General features: G+C 33.1%; 1 protein-coding gene across 1 annotated transcript; it reads right to left on the reverse strand.

The window, feature by feature from the left end:
* Nucleotides 1–507: 507 nt before the first annotated feature.
* On the reverse strand, nucleotides 508–3,103 carry LOC127732842 (putative protein TPRXL). Its single transcript, XM_052242021.1, has 2 exons — nucleotides 2,290–3,103; nucleotides 508–545 (listed from the first exon to the last, which is right to left on the reverse strand). Exons 1-2 carry the CDS (start codon nucleotides 3,101–3,103, stop codon nucleotides 508–510), a joined length of 852 nt encoding a protein of 283 aa, XP_052097981.1.
* Between the last annotated feature and the right edge of the window lie 13,975 nt (nucleotides 3,104–17,078).

The raw sequence follows: 17,078 nt of genomic DNA on the forward strand, positions 1-17,078 counted from the left end.
TGTCTGATATTTGTCGTTCCGTTTTCAATGGGTTTTTTTTTCTTGTTCTTGTTTTGTTTTATTATAGTTTCGTTGTTTATTTTTTTTTTTTATTATTTATTTGGGATGAAGGGAAAGAGCAAAATATTAAAGGGTACATTTTTTCTTCTTCCATTTTGCGTATATAAAATATGTTTTGACATAGAAGGAACAAACAATTAGAGAAGTAAAATGCCCTACTATAATAATTGCCAACCCAGTGATAATTACCGACTGTTGACATGACACTGCATGTACGCATTTGGTTAAATTTGCATAATTCTCTTTGACATGTGATTTTATTGAAAACGTTTGCAATACTTTTGAAGTATTTGAATAATGTTAAATTAATTGTAAAAAACAACAAAGAATAAGAACGTAGTGAACACAAGTAGTCTAAATTTATGAAACAAAATGATCACAAATCTGCAATATCTCCATCAAACTGAAACTAATTCTTAAAAATCGCCAGGTCTTGATGTTTAAAATTTACCTCACAATCATAATGGTGGTAAATTCAACAGGACCTACAACATGTACAACATATTTAAATTTATGTGATTAAGTGTATTTCAAAATAATGTCATTTCACTGGCTGCCTTAGTGATTAAACAATCTTCCCTTTTTATCCTGTTTTCAATGAACTTGAAATAGACTTGGTCCGTCATCTGATGCATATAAAATGTGTCTTCTTGAAAAAAATTATGTAGATATACTTGCTTTTAATTTAACTTACCGGGATTTGTTGCAAAATTCAAGTACCATAATATGATTAAGAAAAATAACTTCATGTACGTAAACATTAATTAATTTTATATAGTTATGATTAAGGTGGTAACAAACACCTTGACTAAAATTGATTTGGCTCGTTTAAATTTCATAGAAATTTGACAAAATATTTACTTCGATAAAAATATAAAAATTTAAAAATACTTGAACCACACACTTTATCGGAAAAATTTAATTGGATATATAGCAGTTTGACAAACACTTTTTTTAATCATTGAGAACGTGATCAAAATCTTCAGCTGATTTTTACAGACTTATCTGTCTGTAGTGTTATGTACCACCTTAAGAAATGGCATCAGCTATTGATATTGTCAAGATTTCTTTATTTTCCTAAACACAATTTTTGTACCTCCATCTGATAGTTTCCCTCGTGATCCCGATAACGCAGAAATTTTTTATACCGTAAATTAGGCATCCTGTTACTTCAATACCAAAGATCACAGAAACAGTGATACAGAATGGAATAAGTATGTTAATAGACGTTTGTACTTCTAAATATTTATCTGCAATATAGAATTTCTCATTAGAATAGTCAAGTTAAGAAAATTAAAGCGATTATAAAATAAAACCAAACACAAAAATAAACAAATAAACACATTGTCAAACATAAAAAGGTATTCTTCAATGAATCATTTGTTATTTTAATGGTTTAAAAAAGTGTATACTATATACGGTATGTACTATCAACGACAAAAACTTTATTTTCGTTGGTGACGGCATTGTCGAATTAACTTCACTGACTAGTCTTTTGTATACGAAACGCGCGTCTGGCGTATCAAACTATAAACCTGGTACCTTTGCTAACTATTTAAAACCGTAAAGCCCTACCGTTAGATCACAGGCCTGTCCAAGGTAAGAAGACCTCATCAGTGATGAAATGGCATTAAGTTTTGATGGTTGATCTGGCATAAAAGTAACCTTTGCTGTTGACCTCCGAGGTTGTTTAAACTTTAGATATTGTATAAATACTGGTCTGTTTTAGGGGTTTTGACATAAATAACGGATGGCATAGTTCTTTTGAACTCACCATCTTGTTTGCTATTACCATGTGCCATAGGGGTATATATCGTCTCATCGCCAGTGTAATGTACCAAAACTAATGTAGGTCTATTTGTCAACCAATAGCCTACCTTTTTGAATTTTAATGAAAACCTCGGTCTTACACGCCCAGATTTTATCTCAGTACCTGGAATCCTTACCTTGTAAAAAACTTTACCTATTTCAACATTTTTGGCCTTAATTGTTCTACCTCCATCACGAATCCACAAGTACTGATCACACTTACAGTCCTCCGTGTTGATAGACTCAATAACAAAAACATCACCTGCTTTAGGTTTTATTGGTGGCAATGAAGTGACCTTACTCATGTCAGGATCTGACAGAATACTTACGATGATCTCCTTGCTTAGTTCTTCAATGCAAGTGAGATACGGAATCATTGGCCCCCCCCCCCCCCACCGACCAATAGGGGGCTTGATTGACCTGTATGTGACCTAGACTGAGATGTATCTGATGTGACATGTGGACTAGACTGAGATGTATCTGATGTGACATGCGAACTAGACTGAGATGTATCTGATGTGACATGTGGACTAGACTGAGATGTATCTGATGTGGCATGCGAACTAGACTGAGATGTATCTGATGTGACATGCGGACTAGACTGAGATGTATCTGATGTGACATGCGAACTAGACTGAGATGTATCTGATGTGACATGTGGACTAGACTGAGATGTATCTGATGTGACATGTGGACTAGACTGAGATGTATCTGATGTGACATGTGGACTAGACTGAGATGTATCTGATGTGACATGTGGACTAGACTGAGATGTATCTGATGTGACATGCGAACTAGACTGAGATGTATCTGATGTGACATGCGGACTAGACTGAGATGTATCTGATGTGACATGTGGACTAGACTGAAATGTATCTGATGTGAAATGTGGACTAGACTGAGATGTATCTGATGTGACATGTGGACTAGACTGAGATGTATCTGATGTGACATGTGGACTAGACTGAGATGTATCTGATGTGAAATGTGGACTGGACTGAGATGTATCTGTGTTGACATGTGGACTAGACTGAGATGTATCTGATGTGACATGTGGACTAGGCTGAGATGTATCTGATGTGACATGTGGACTAGACTGTGATGTATCTGATGTGATATGTGGACTAGACTGAGATGTATCTGATGTGACATGTGGACAAGACTGAGATGTAGCTGACGAAAGAGCTGGACATAGGTAATGAAACTGAGGAGTACTGTTCAAACCCTTGTACATCAAACATCGAAGACTCATAAGAACCTCACCATGTTTGTTCTTACCTTTACCGAACTTACCAATACCCCAGCAATTGTCATCAACATTGTGTAGCAGTTGTGATCTTACAGTAATAATAAGGTACTTTGCAAATTTTTCACACTGCTGAAATTTTAGCCATGAAAGGTTATACATAAAAAACCACTGTATGCCAAACCAGTGTGATGAAGTCTTAATAAATTTTGAAAGATGTTTTGCATCTTGTGCTGTCTTTGCATGCCGAATTTGATTGGCTAAAGAAAATTGTGAATGCTCGACAGCTTTAACATACTGATACACATGCTCTGACGATGGAAAAGTTATTCCATTAAATACTAGAGTACATGGAAAAAAATTCGACAATGGCGTGGACGGTCCCTTGTATTAAATCGGTGGCGCTGTAAATGTGGGGTTACCAGTTGTCGGCGGTTTAAAGTCAGGATCATAAACAGGAGATGCGGCACGAGCACGAGCTGGAGATACGACACGAGCTGCAGATGCAACACGAGCTGGAGATACGACACGAGCTGGAGATGCCACACGAGCACGAGATGAAGATACGACACGAGCACGAGATGGAGATACGACAAATACATAAACAATACAAAACCGTAATCGTATTTAAAGGACCCGGTAAGTCTTAGAAAACATTAACCGAAATGATTAAAGGAATCAAGTGCAACAGATTCAAATATAAGTGAATATATCACATGCATGTTTGCGCGGTTTCTTCAAATTCAGTGAAAATCAGTTCAATGGAAATGCTCACAAACGTCATCAACATTTTGGTGATATGATGCATAAAAGAATAAAATATTAATAACTTAACTTACCTCAAACTTGCTGTCACTCGTCTTGCATCTATAAAGTAAATATAAATCGACCTTCGGCGTCTTTCAAATTGACAACCTTGCGGAAATGTTACAATTACTCTAAAAGAAACACGAATCCGGATACGGTCTGATATTCCGGGAAGTTCTCGTTTATACATGTTTCGGTTCCAATTAAAATTAATGTTTACATTGTTTATAATAATGTACAGACGAGAAGCAAAATACTTTTCTTTAAATACAAAATATTTATTGGCACAAAGTCATTAATTATAACAATGAATGGTTCCATTTAAAAGTCAGTCCTGTACAGTAGTATTGCATATAATAATATTTAAACAGACATATATTTATAATGAAAAGTTTATAGGATATTTAGAAAAATGTGAGTGGAAATAATTAGACTATATTACAATAATCACATGGGATGTTTTAAATCTGATTTAGGATTAGAAAAAAATGACATGAAAAAAAATCAATGCCTTTTCACTGGTTTCAACAACCAGTGAAAAGGCCGTGATATTTTTTATTAAGCATGAAAGGACAAATTACTACGGCCTTTTCTGGGTATATTGAAATTTCACGGTCTTTTTCTAACATCAAATATTTTTCACGGCCTTTAGAAATATTTTTTTTACAAAAGTCACGGGGTATTTTCACGGGGTTTTCACTGCCCTGTGATATTTCACAGACATTTCACGGCCTTTTCATGGGCTGTTGTTACAGTAGTGCAACGGATGTTCTTAAACCCTGCTGACTGCCATTGGCGATTGCCAAATAAATTGATCACCAGATGTAAAATGGATCTTGATATTAATTTTAATACCAAGCAGAAAACAATAAACTTGCAGAAAAGATGGTATACCACAAACATGAGGTGCATAAATTTTTTACACCATATCCGGATTTCGACAATTAATGTCTCTTCAGTGAGGTTAGGGATCAAAACGGTATTTGGAAGGCCATATAATTTACCTCAATTTAGGATAGACTCTTGAATTTTGAAAGAGTCGAACTAGGATGAACGGATCATATAAACCCGAAGGCAAATAAAATTCAAGCCCAAACGAAAAAATATAATCAAGTCTAAATTGAAAACAGCGTTCAAACCTATGATTGCGTTGGATAAAAACCGCAATTTTTATACGTGTGCATGTAAAACAAATTTCTTGGTAGAGGGGTCTAAATACAGCACAAACAACATTTTCCAGAAGACCAAAAATGTGAAAAGGCAAATTTTAACAAAACGCATTTGACTAACAGGTCGAACAACGATTGTTCTTAATCCTGCTGACTGCCATTGGCGATTGCCAAATAAATTGATCACCAGATGTAAAATGGATCTTAATATTAATTGTAATACCAAACAGAAAACAATAAACTTGCGGATATATATATATAAACAAGTCTCATTTGAAAACAACATTCAAACCTACGATTGCGTTGGATAAAAACCGCAATTTTTATACGTGTGCATGTAAAGCAAATGTCTTGGTAGAGGGGTCTAAATACAGCACAAACAACATTTTCCAAAAGACCTAAAAAGTGAAAAGGTATGTTTTAACAAAACGCATTTGACTAACAGGTCGAACAACGGATGTTCTTAAACCCTGCTGACTGCCATTGGCGATTGCCAAAAAAATTGATCACCAGATGTAAAATGGATATTATAATATTAATTTTAACACCACATAGAAAACAATAAACTTGCAGATAAGATGGTATACCACAAACATGAGGTGCATAAATTTTTTACACCATATCCGGATTTCGACAATTAATGTCTCTTCAGTGATGTTAGGTGATCGGAACGGTATTTGGAAGGCCATATAATTTACCTCAATTTAGGATAGACTCTTGAATTTTGAAAGAGTCGAACTAGGATGAACGGATCATATAAACCCGAAGGCAAATATAATACAAGCCAAAACGAAAAAATATAAACAAGTCTAAATTGAAAACAACATTCAAACCTATGATTGCGTTGGATAAAAACCATAATTTTTATACGTGTGCATGTAAAGCAAATGTCTTGGTAGAGGGGTCTAAATACAGCACAAACAACATTTTTCCAAAAGACCAAAAAAGGGAAAAGGTATATTTTAACTAAACGCATTTGACTAACAGGTCGAATAATGGATGTTCTTAAACCCTGCAGACTGCCATTGGTCACCAGATGTAAAATGGATCTTAATATTAATTTTAATACCAAACAGAAAACAATAAACTTGCGGATATATATATATATAAAAAGTCTCAATTGAAAACAACATTCAAACCTGATTGCATTGGATAAAAACCGCAATTTTTATACGTGTACATGCAAAACACATTTCTGGGTAGAGTGGTCTAAATACAGCACAAACAACATTTTCCAAAAGACCAAAAAAGTGAAAAAGTATATTTAAACAAAACACATTTGACTAACAGGTCGAACAACGGATGTTCTCAAACCCTGCTGACTGCCATTGGCGATTGCCAAATAAACAGATCACAAGATGTAACAAAATGGACCTTTATTATTAATTAAATACCAAACAGAAAACAATAAACTTGCGGAAAAGATGGTATACCGCAAACATGAGGTGCAAAAATTTGTAAACCATATCCGGATTTCGACAATTAATGTCTCTTCAGTGATGTTAGGAATCGAAACGGTATTTGGAAGGCCATATAATTTACCTCAATTTAGGAAAGACTCTTGAATTTTGAAGAGTCGAAATAGGATGAACGGATCATATAAACCCGAAGGCAAATATAATACAAGCCAAAAACGAAAAAATGTAAATAAGTCTAAATTGAAAACAACGTTCAAACCTATGATTGCGTTGGATAAAAACCGCAATTTTTATACGTGTGCATGCAAAACATATTTCTTGTTAAGGGGTCTAAATACAAAACAAACAACATTTTCCAAAAGACCAAAAAAAGTGAAAAAGTATATTTAAACAAAACGCATTTGACTAACAGGTCGAACAACGGATGTTCTTAAACCCTGCTGACTGCCATTGGCGATTGCCAAATAAACATATCACAAGATGTAACAAAATGGATCTTTATTATTAATTAAATACCAAACAGAAAACAATAAACTTGCGGAAAAGATGGTATACCGCAAACATGAGGTGCAAAAATTTGTACACCATATCCGGATTTCGACAATTAATGTCTCTTCAGTGATTTAGGAATCGAAACGGTATTTGGAAGGACATATAATTTACCTCAATTTAGGAAAGACTCTTGAATTTTGAAGAGTCGAAAAAGGATGAACGGATCATGTAAACCCGAAGGCAAATATAATACAAGCCAAAACGAAAAAATATAAATAAGTCTAAAATGAAAACAACGTTCAAACCTATGATTGCGTTGGATAAAAACCGCAATTTTATACGTGTGCATGCAAAACACATTTCTTGGTACAGGGGTCTAAATATAAAACAAACAACATTTTCCAAAAGACCAAAAAAAGTGAAAAAGTATATTTAAACAAAACGCATTTGACTAACAGGTCGAACAACGTATGTTCTTAAACTCTGCTGACTGCCATTGGCGATTGCCAAATAAACGGATCACAAGGTGTAACAAAATGGATCTTTATTATTAATTTAAAACCAACCAAACCAATAAACTTGCGGAAAAGATGGTATACCGCAAACATAAGGTGCAAAAATGTGTACACCATATCCGGATATATATATATATAAACTATACACTATACTGCGAGTACTCTCAGATATGTACTTAATGTCTCTTTCGTTGTTAGGATGAATGAATACCGTGCCACGTCCGATCTATGTTTTTGTTATATTTGTATTTGTATTTGAAGAGTTAATCCTTTTTTTATATTTGTAATTTCGGTGCCTTTTTCTAGCTGACCATGTGGTTTGGGTTTTGCTCATTGTTGAAGGCAGTACAGTGACCTATAAATGAAAAATTGTATGTCATTTGGTCGCTGGTGGAGAGTTGTCTCATAGGCAACTATACCACATGTTCTTATTTTTATATAGATGTTAATTTAATATATCATCTTTCTGAAAATATGTACCTTTACAGGACGCTAATAGATATTTACTGCCAACAGCCAGTCCTTCAGTTATTAAAGTACACTTTAATTCTAAGTTGCGTTCGCATGTTTTTGAATTGCTGACAAAAGATAAATTCGCACTGTAGAAAATTTCCATCTTTTGACTGTCACTGCTGTAAGTCGTTGAAAGGAGATTTTTCTTTAAAAAATCAATGGTAAAAGAAACATAAAAACCATAAATATTTTCTTTGCACAAAAGCTTGCAAAGATCAGCATTTAAGACGTTAGCTAATCATTTGTAAAATATTTACCATTTAACACACTATGGCTAACCGGAAAGCTTTTGAATGAGTACAGAATATAAATTTTACCTAGATTGAATATAGAATAGCCGTTTTCGTCTTATAGTAAAACTGCGTGTTCATTTAATCTACACCGATCGCTGCGTTATACTGATTTGGGAGACTTAAGCAATCATTCATAGTATTCGAACATTGATTTACTTTTTTACATAACGCACATGAACACAACAGAAAATACAAAGAATATTATTATCATAAAATGAATTATGAATAAGCAAATTGCGTGTATCTTTTCATTCAAATGCGGGTGTTATATGTCATTGTTTCTTACATTATGCAGTAGTTCACATTTTGGTATTGGATAAATACGTTGCCAGGAAATATTCACCCCAGTTTTTTCCCTAAAATACCATGTACATGTAATAGCTGTACTTTTCTCATCTGGTAAAACTGAAAAAAAGTTAAAATTGGGGAATTGAACGCGAATATGACTTTAAATAACCAGTCCTGTATAAAAAGAAAGACAACTAAAAAAAATGTTGGTGTATTACAGGTAGAATTAGTTTATGAATTATTGACACAAGGTATTAAATTCAGTACAAATTGTTAAACACTCGATGCAATATCTATTTAATTAAGCGATTGATAAATTGATGAAACAAAACTTATCACCAATTGGAATATCAAAATTTATACATTAACATTTCGTTCAATGATTGAATCGTCCAGTAGCCGATATTTCATGCGTATTAAGGACGGTTTTTTTTTATATGGAACAGAGGAATTGACTTTGTCAATGAAACAAAAATAGTTCGGTAAACATGTTAAACTGATATTACCTATGTAATTTGTTTCATTTAACTGCAACACTGCTTCGTAAGAAAATACATCTGAAATGCATGTGTATGATACGTTGAAGTCTTCAGCTCCGGCATCGATAATAGTAACGGAAGAGCCATCTATTGATGAAAATGCTGTGTATTTTGACGGATAAAATACAAGACCATGGTGAACAATAACGTCAGAGTTTTTCATCCATGTGACTTTTGTTTCCTGGATCCTTGTTGTATTGCCGAATAATGTAACGTTTCCTACAATGATTATTGGTAGTCTTTGAATAGACCAAAATACTATAAAGATAGAAAATAGAAAAATAAAAAATAGAATATATTATATACATCATATATATTAATTATTCTTGAGAGAGAGAGTCCTCCAATGATTATTGACCAAAATACTATAAAAAATAGAAAATAGAAAATATTATATACATGAGAGAGAGAGGGAGGGAATCAAGATAATGCATTACCTACTGTTCTCAGAAATTGAGTTCGCACAGTTAAACGTACATACAAACATTAATTGCCAGACCATTAATTGTTTTAAAATATAATAATGATTATAAAAGCTCTCGAGTCTTCACTATATTGAAATTCTGACTTTACACCAATATTTAAATAGTATTATGAAATACACATACATAGACACTATTGACGTATGCAAATGTGACATTTAAATACACTGATATTTGCCAACAGTGAGGTCAGATTTATTTTGTACACTTTCAAAAATAAGTATTAGTATAATCCTCAACCTTGTGTTATATTGTAGTGTTAGGCTTACTAACTAGCTGTTTCTGTATTGCACCTGTTATGGAGTCGAGGTTAGCTGTATTCGACCCGGAACTCGAAGAGTCGTAGGCCAATACAGCTGATCAAGAATCTATAACAGGGCCAATACAGAAACAGACAGTGCGTAACATTTTTATTAAAAGATTTAAATTCTTTGATTAAGAAACTTACCGTGAAGAAGAAACAGAAATTCTTTTATGGACTTGCCTTTTCGCAGTCACGCTGGATGTTTTGTGAACATTGTCAGATGTAATTTCTGATTTCTCGTCTAAGTACTTAATCTTACGCTATTACAATTCATTTTATCTAGCAAATATAAAGTAGCTGGGAAGAATAAATCAGACAGTTTAACGATTCTTTATCCTTAATCGTTTACATTCTGTAAGCTGGTTCTCTGCCGACTACGACACTCTGTTCATAGACGTGAAGCGTAATACAAGCAGATTCAAGTTAACTGCATTTTGATGATTGATCAACGGAAATGAAACAGACTGAGTGATAATAACCGAAAGTCGTACTCGAAAACGTTTCAAGACGTTACAAATCACTGAACATCATTTAAAGATCTTTAAACTTTTTTTTATGATATTAAGTTAAAAAATATGATACAAATGTATTTTATGCATACCAATACGCCCAAAGTTAAGTAAGGTTAGGCGTAAAAAAATTGACACCGGAAGTGGACTTGATTTATATCGACAGGGCGACGTAATTAGTATTGCAAATGCTGATTTATCTGTATTAGGGCTAATTTGCTTATAACATTTGATAATGTGTGATATTGGCAGCGATAAGCAATGTAAGAAGCTATACTCATAAATGTACTAGAAAACCTCTGCATTTTGGGCAAACACTAAAGAAGATATAATTGAAAACAGAAAATAATGATCGGCAACACATAATCAACAAAAATGAAGTTTTTCTCCTGAATTCAATTCTAGTCCGCATGATCCTAGTGAGCGACACAGGCTCTTTGTAGTCTTATGTTGTACTGTTACACTTATGTCCCAGGTAAAGGGATAAGGATTAAGCGCTCAAAAACCTGTTTAACCTCTCCACATTATTTATGTACCACTCTCAAGTATAACGTACCTGTAGATCAGTAGTTATCTTTGGTTTATGTCTGTCATATTTGTTTTTCGTAATCTGTTTTCTTATAAAATAGGCCGTTAGTGTTCTCTTTTGATTTTTTTCACATTTGTTTATGTCGAAGCTTTTCATAGCTAACTATACCGTATGGGTTTTTTGTTCTTAGAGGCCTACATGTTTTTATAATATTTTTCATTGCATGCACTTATTTGAACTCTGGTGGATAAGTTAATTGATCTCATAGGCAACCATACCACATCTCCTTATTTTATTCTATAAACGTTTTTTTTTATCGAAAATTACAGCAATTTTAAGCTTTTAGTTTACTTCTATTAGTCGCTCTTACTTGAGGATAAACCACGTGATGAACGAAAAAGTAAGCATTTTTTTTTACATATATATATGGGGTATTAATCCACTTTAAAAGAAAGCAATGCCAACACAAAAAGGTTTAACAACTGTTATGACAAACTTTAATTAGCAAATGGGAACTTTATCTGTTCAAAAATTACAATCGTTTAAGAAAATAGTGCATAATTATGTGTGTATATTAAGATTATAACGAATGAACCTTGATAAATAGTAACTGATATCATTATATGCAATGATATTATATTAATTCGTCTCAGAATGAATACAAAGAAAAACATGATAAAAGTAATTAGAGCTAAATATCATTAAATAAACAAAATATATAAATTATATAAGACTTGAGTTCGTCTAATTGTAATTTTATTGGAGTGTATCAGCGTTGTCCGAAGCAATTTTTATATGAAGCGTGAAATCTTATGTTTACGCTTCAAAGAAAGAAACTACTAGTTATAGCAAATTGTTCGTTTATTATGTATTGTTGTGAAGTTGTAATGAGAAACAAATGCTATCACGAGCGTTGTACTTAATTAAGAAATACAATTATATATCTTTATTTTTCTACAAACCAAACTACATTGGTATAGAGATACACACAATAAATAATACATAATATGTAATATGTACAGACATATAAAAGTTATACGAAAGCAAGAGAGAGGCAAATATCATAAATTACAGTATACATATTAAACTAAATGATATCAAGTACTTGAATTACCCAAGAGAGCCTACATAGATATAAGCAGATGTGGTATGAGTGCCAATGAGACAACTCTTCATCCAAGTCACAATTCATAAAAGTAAACCATTATAGGTCAACGTACGGTCGTCAACACGGAGCCTTGGCTCACACCGAACAGCAAGCTAAAAAGGGCCTCAAAAATTACTAGTGTACCGTTCAAACCGGAAAACCAACGGTCTAATCTATATAAACAAACAAGAAACGAGAAACACTTATGAACCACATCAACAAACGACAACTACTGAACATCAGATCCATGACTTAGGACAGGTTCAAACAATTGCAGCGGGTTTAAACGTTTTAATGGTTGAGTGCATATTGTATAAATTTGCACAAGCTTTTAAAATCAGAAAGATTTTTACTATTCATCAGTTCATTAAATTTCTTATTATTTAGGCAATAATTTTGTCCAGTAGTTAATTATACGGTTTTTTTGTATCATATTTTTTTTGTTCACCGTATAGAACATCTCTACTTTGATTTAGTATATCAGATGTATTGGTTGTATTTTGAGCGTCCATATCACCCACTCGTGTTGAGCCTTACAAATCAAACGTTGATCCAATTGGAAGCGAGATGATGTACTCTTTGTATCTGTGTTATACACTTAAAGGACGAAATAGGTGACAAAAACACGCTTGGATATAAAAGGTGCACCTGACCTCTTAACATAATCAGATTATGACCATTTTAATAACTTTGTTCTCTCTGTTGCCGAGGCAAAGATGCAACTAAATGCTTTTAACAGAACTTTCCTTTACATTTATTTGGAACCTTATTTCAATGTAATTGTATGTATGCATCTTCAAGTTCCAAAAATAATAAAGCCTACAAAAATCAGTAGTTTTGTGACAATTTGTATACCCTGTATTATAGTAATAATGATTTTCTTTTTCTGAATTCCGTCAAAGTAACAATTCGGGGTTATAATCGCAAATTATTGATCGAACCTTAGCGTGTTACACGATATGAAATGCTCCAAGCTCGAATGCCTGTATGAATTATAAAATACCAAAAAGCATAATTAAACATTGTTCTCCAAAATCTTACTTAATGTATGGATACATAAGAAAAACCACAGATATTTTAAATACACAAGTTGCATTTAAAGGTTATTCTTTGGTAGTTAAAGTGCACTCGAAAGAAGTAAGGTACACTCGAATCTCAGTTACATATTGTCATGATTTAAGTCTTCAGTACTTCAATGCTTTGTATATAAATTGAGCATACAGTCGAAATTTAGTACACATGACAAAATACCATTTTTTATTTAATAAAAACCATTGATTGAGTCATTGGGTCAGAAAAAAAACACTCATTTCAACGTATACGTATTTAAGTACTTCAGTTCTGCTACAGTTATAGTAGTGTATTCTAGTAGCCTATCGATTTGTTATCATTAATTTCCTAGAATAATATAAATAATATACAGTAATACTGAAACCGAAATAAGGCAATATAATTTTTTGCTTTATGAATAGTGTTAGCTATTTATGCCATAATTAAGGTAGGAGTTTTATTTTGCTAAGTATTTTAATTTTTGTACTGAATGAATTATAACGTGTTTGATGACATTTTTTTTTTTAGTGTTTGTAAACAGTAATAGAGCCAGTGAACGACATTATAATTAAGGCTTTAATACAATGTCCTCTTACGTGGAGTCATGTTTTGAATTGGTAATTTTCTTTTTTGCTAAGAGTTATCTTTTTTTAAGAATAATGATTTTCTTGGAAGGAGTTTACACTTTGAGATGCATTAAATAACTCGATGTGTTTGAGATAAGTTCGCACCAAGTCATCATGAGGAACTGGAGTGGTATTTTGTAAAACTCCAGATGTGAATAACCACAAATAGTGAAAACCCAAATTGACCCTTAATATTCAATTGAACTTTGTTTAGTATGAATAAAAATGCATTTGTTAGACGGAAAAGTCAATACTAAGATGCTGTCCGCAGTGAAAGAGGGTCTTCAGAAATACTGTGAAACTTTTTACTCGCGTAGTGGTATCAACCATATGTGTATCCTTTAAAACTCTGAAAAACTTCTGGATTATTTTAAATCTCGGTCTTTTTCTGTAATTAGTTTTATCAAAACTTTTAATTTTTTAACCCTGTATACCACCATTCCCCATGTGAAATTAAAAAATCGTCTAAAAGAAATAATCCACAATGCTTTTCAACATAAAAAATGGTAGCATACGCTATAAATTCATTACTTTGGGATACCATATGGTATATTTTGTTAATAGTGAACTAAAGGGAAAAACATGCTACACAGAGGAACAAGTGATCAGTATGCTGGAGTTTCTTGTTGGCAACATAGTTGTTGAATTTGGAGGTAGACTTTTTCAACAAATTGTCGGCATTCCTATGGGAACGAACTGTGCACCTCTCCTTGTCGACCTCTTCTCATATTTTAAATGAATCGGAGTTCCTTCAGACACTTGTCAAAAACAAGAAGATCAAGGACGCCAGGTTATTTATTTTAACTTTCAGATTAATTGATGATGTTCTTCCTATTAACAATCCGACCTTTTCTGATTGAGTTCTATTAATATATCCCCCAGAAATAGAAATTAAAGAAACAACAGACACGGCTTACTCCGCCTCTATTTTAGACTTATACCTCGAATTTGACATACACAGTCATCTCAGTACCAGTATCTTTGACAAACGAGACGATTTTAATTTTGAAATTATCAATTTCCCCCCACCTTAATAGCAATATGCCAACTTCAGCTGCATATGGGATATACATTTCCCAACTTATTCGATATTCAAGAGCTTGCAGCTTCTACTCAGACTTTGTAAAACCTCACAAGTGTCTGAGCAGAAAGTTGATGAACCAGTTATGTCAAGGAACGTCGCGTCCTTTTTCTTAAAAAGTTCAACGGGAGGTACCAAGACCTTGTTGACAAATATTCCGTATCAACTTCACAAATAATACACGAAGGTCTTGAAGTATAGATTCTGCTTACTGACGTGGTTTATCATCTTAATAACTAGTTATAGTATTCTTTTTTTGTCTTTATTAATATTACTTTTACAATTTAGTCTGTTTTTTGTGATATTCATTTGACGTGACTCTGTACTTATGCATCCCGCCATTGTGTTATTGTTCTATGATAATTTTTTTATTCTTGTCATTCATATTTGCTAATGCTTTGTCTATATGCCATTTTGTGTTTCTTTGATACTTTTTAGAAGAAATTCACAATAAGCATTAGACGAGCGACAAAAAGGACAAGGGAAACTTCTAATTTAGATTCTGCAGAGGAAAGATCTTAAAGAACTACAGACTATATTCTGTTCATACTTTGAACGACAAAATTATTTTATATCTACCTGTGTGACGTCAAACGCGCTATTGTACGTCAGAGTAAATGATAATCTAACCATGTGTCTGTCAGGGTATGGAATCGTTACCAGTACTTAAAATCTTTCAATCCTTTATGGGTAGATTTTACAGAGATAAATAAAATCGTATAATTAAAAAGCAATGCATGAGGTTGTTAAAGTTGATGTATACCTTTTTGTGCTTCTTTGTCACATTTTTTTGTTTTTATAGTGATTAAGATGATAACACAATGTTGACTGCCGTACCCCTATTTATGACATGTTTGCCTATTGTGTCTGTTTGTTTTGTTCACGCATCATAATGGAATTTGATTCAACTGTCATACAAGTGGGAGGTTTAGCTAGCTGTACAACCAGGTTCAATCCAACATTTTCTACATGAGAAAATGCCTGTATCAAGTCAGGAATATGACAGTTGTTATCCATTCGTTTGATGTGTTTGAGCTTTTGATTTTGCCATTAGATAAGGGACTTTCCTTTTTTATCTTACCTCGGAGGTCAGTCTTTTAAACATCTGAAGATAAATGTACCAACGGATTCCCAATTGTAACAATGTTTTAAAAAATACAGGTGTATGATTTAATATTAAAGATCGAGAGACAACGACTCTGTGTAACACAAACTTGATTTAAAGTTTTGCAGGTTGACTCCAAAACTACATGTGGCCGCGCAATCTGTTTTCGTTTTGTTCAAATTCATAATTGGTATTCATTTACTACAAATAATATACAACCCAGTAAGCAAGCCAGTTTTATTTTCATTAACATTAAATGCATTGTTGTACTTACGTTTAGTCCCCGAAGGTATCACTAGTCCAGTAGTCAGCACTTCGGTGTTGGCATGAATATCAATTATATGGTAATTTTTATAAATTTCCTGTTTACAAAACTATGGGTTTGTCAAATTACTAAGGTTTTCTTATTCCAGGCGTAAATTACCTTAGCCGTATTTGGCACAACTTTTTGGAATTTTGGTTCCTCAATGCTCTCTAACTTTGTACTTGTTTGCCTTTATAACTATTTTGATCTGAGCGTCACTGATGAGTCTTGTGTAGACGAAACGAGCGTCTGGCGTATTAAATTATAAGCCTGGTACCTTTGATAACTAGTGAACTTACTTTTACCTCAATTAGTCTTTAAAAAAAGTATTTGGACGTTCTATCTATCAACCTAGCTTTGCTCCGCATCAACGTTCAGAATCAACTGTACGGCGGTTATACCCTGGGATACAGAACAAATTAAAAGTTGTAACAATAAACTTGTATCAATATGCCAATGTATTCTTAAAACGACGTGTTTGCATTTTTTATTTATTGAGCATATAAATCAGTCAAAATCCTTCAAGCGTGAAATAACAGTCAAGTTGTTAATGACGTCTAAAACTAAATCCATTGGATGTTGGATGTGACCTAATTGATATTTTAGTCATGCTACATGATTTTGTTTTTAATAAGTTGTTATTGGCTTTGAACTAGCCGTCAGTATTTATGGTTTTTCCACCTGCTTTGTATACATCAGATGAATTAAGCCCTTTTTAACTGATTTTTATAGTTTGGTCATATGCTGTTCCAGGTAAGGTAGAGGGATGAGCCCTCACATACATGTTTAACC

This window comes from Mytilus californianus, unplaced genomic scaffold, assembly GCF_021869535.1.
Source record: "Mytilus californianus isolate M0D057914Y unplaced genomic scaffold, xbMytCali1.0.p SCAF_29, whole genome shotgun sequence".
In the NCBI taxonomy this organism is placed as follows: domain Eukaryota; kingdom Metazoa; phylum Mollusca; class Bivalvia; order Mytilida; family Mytilidae; genus Mytilus; species Mytilus californianus.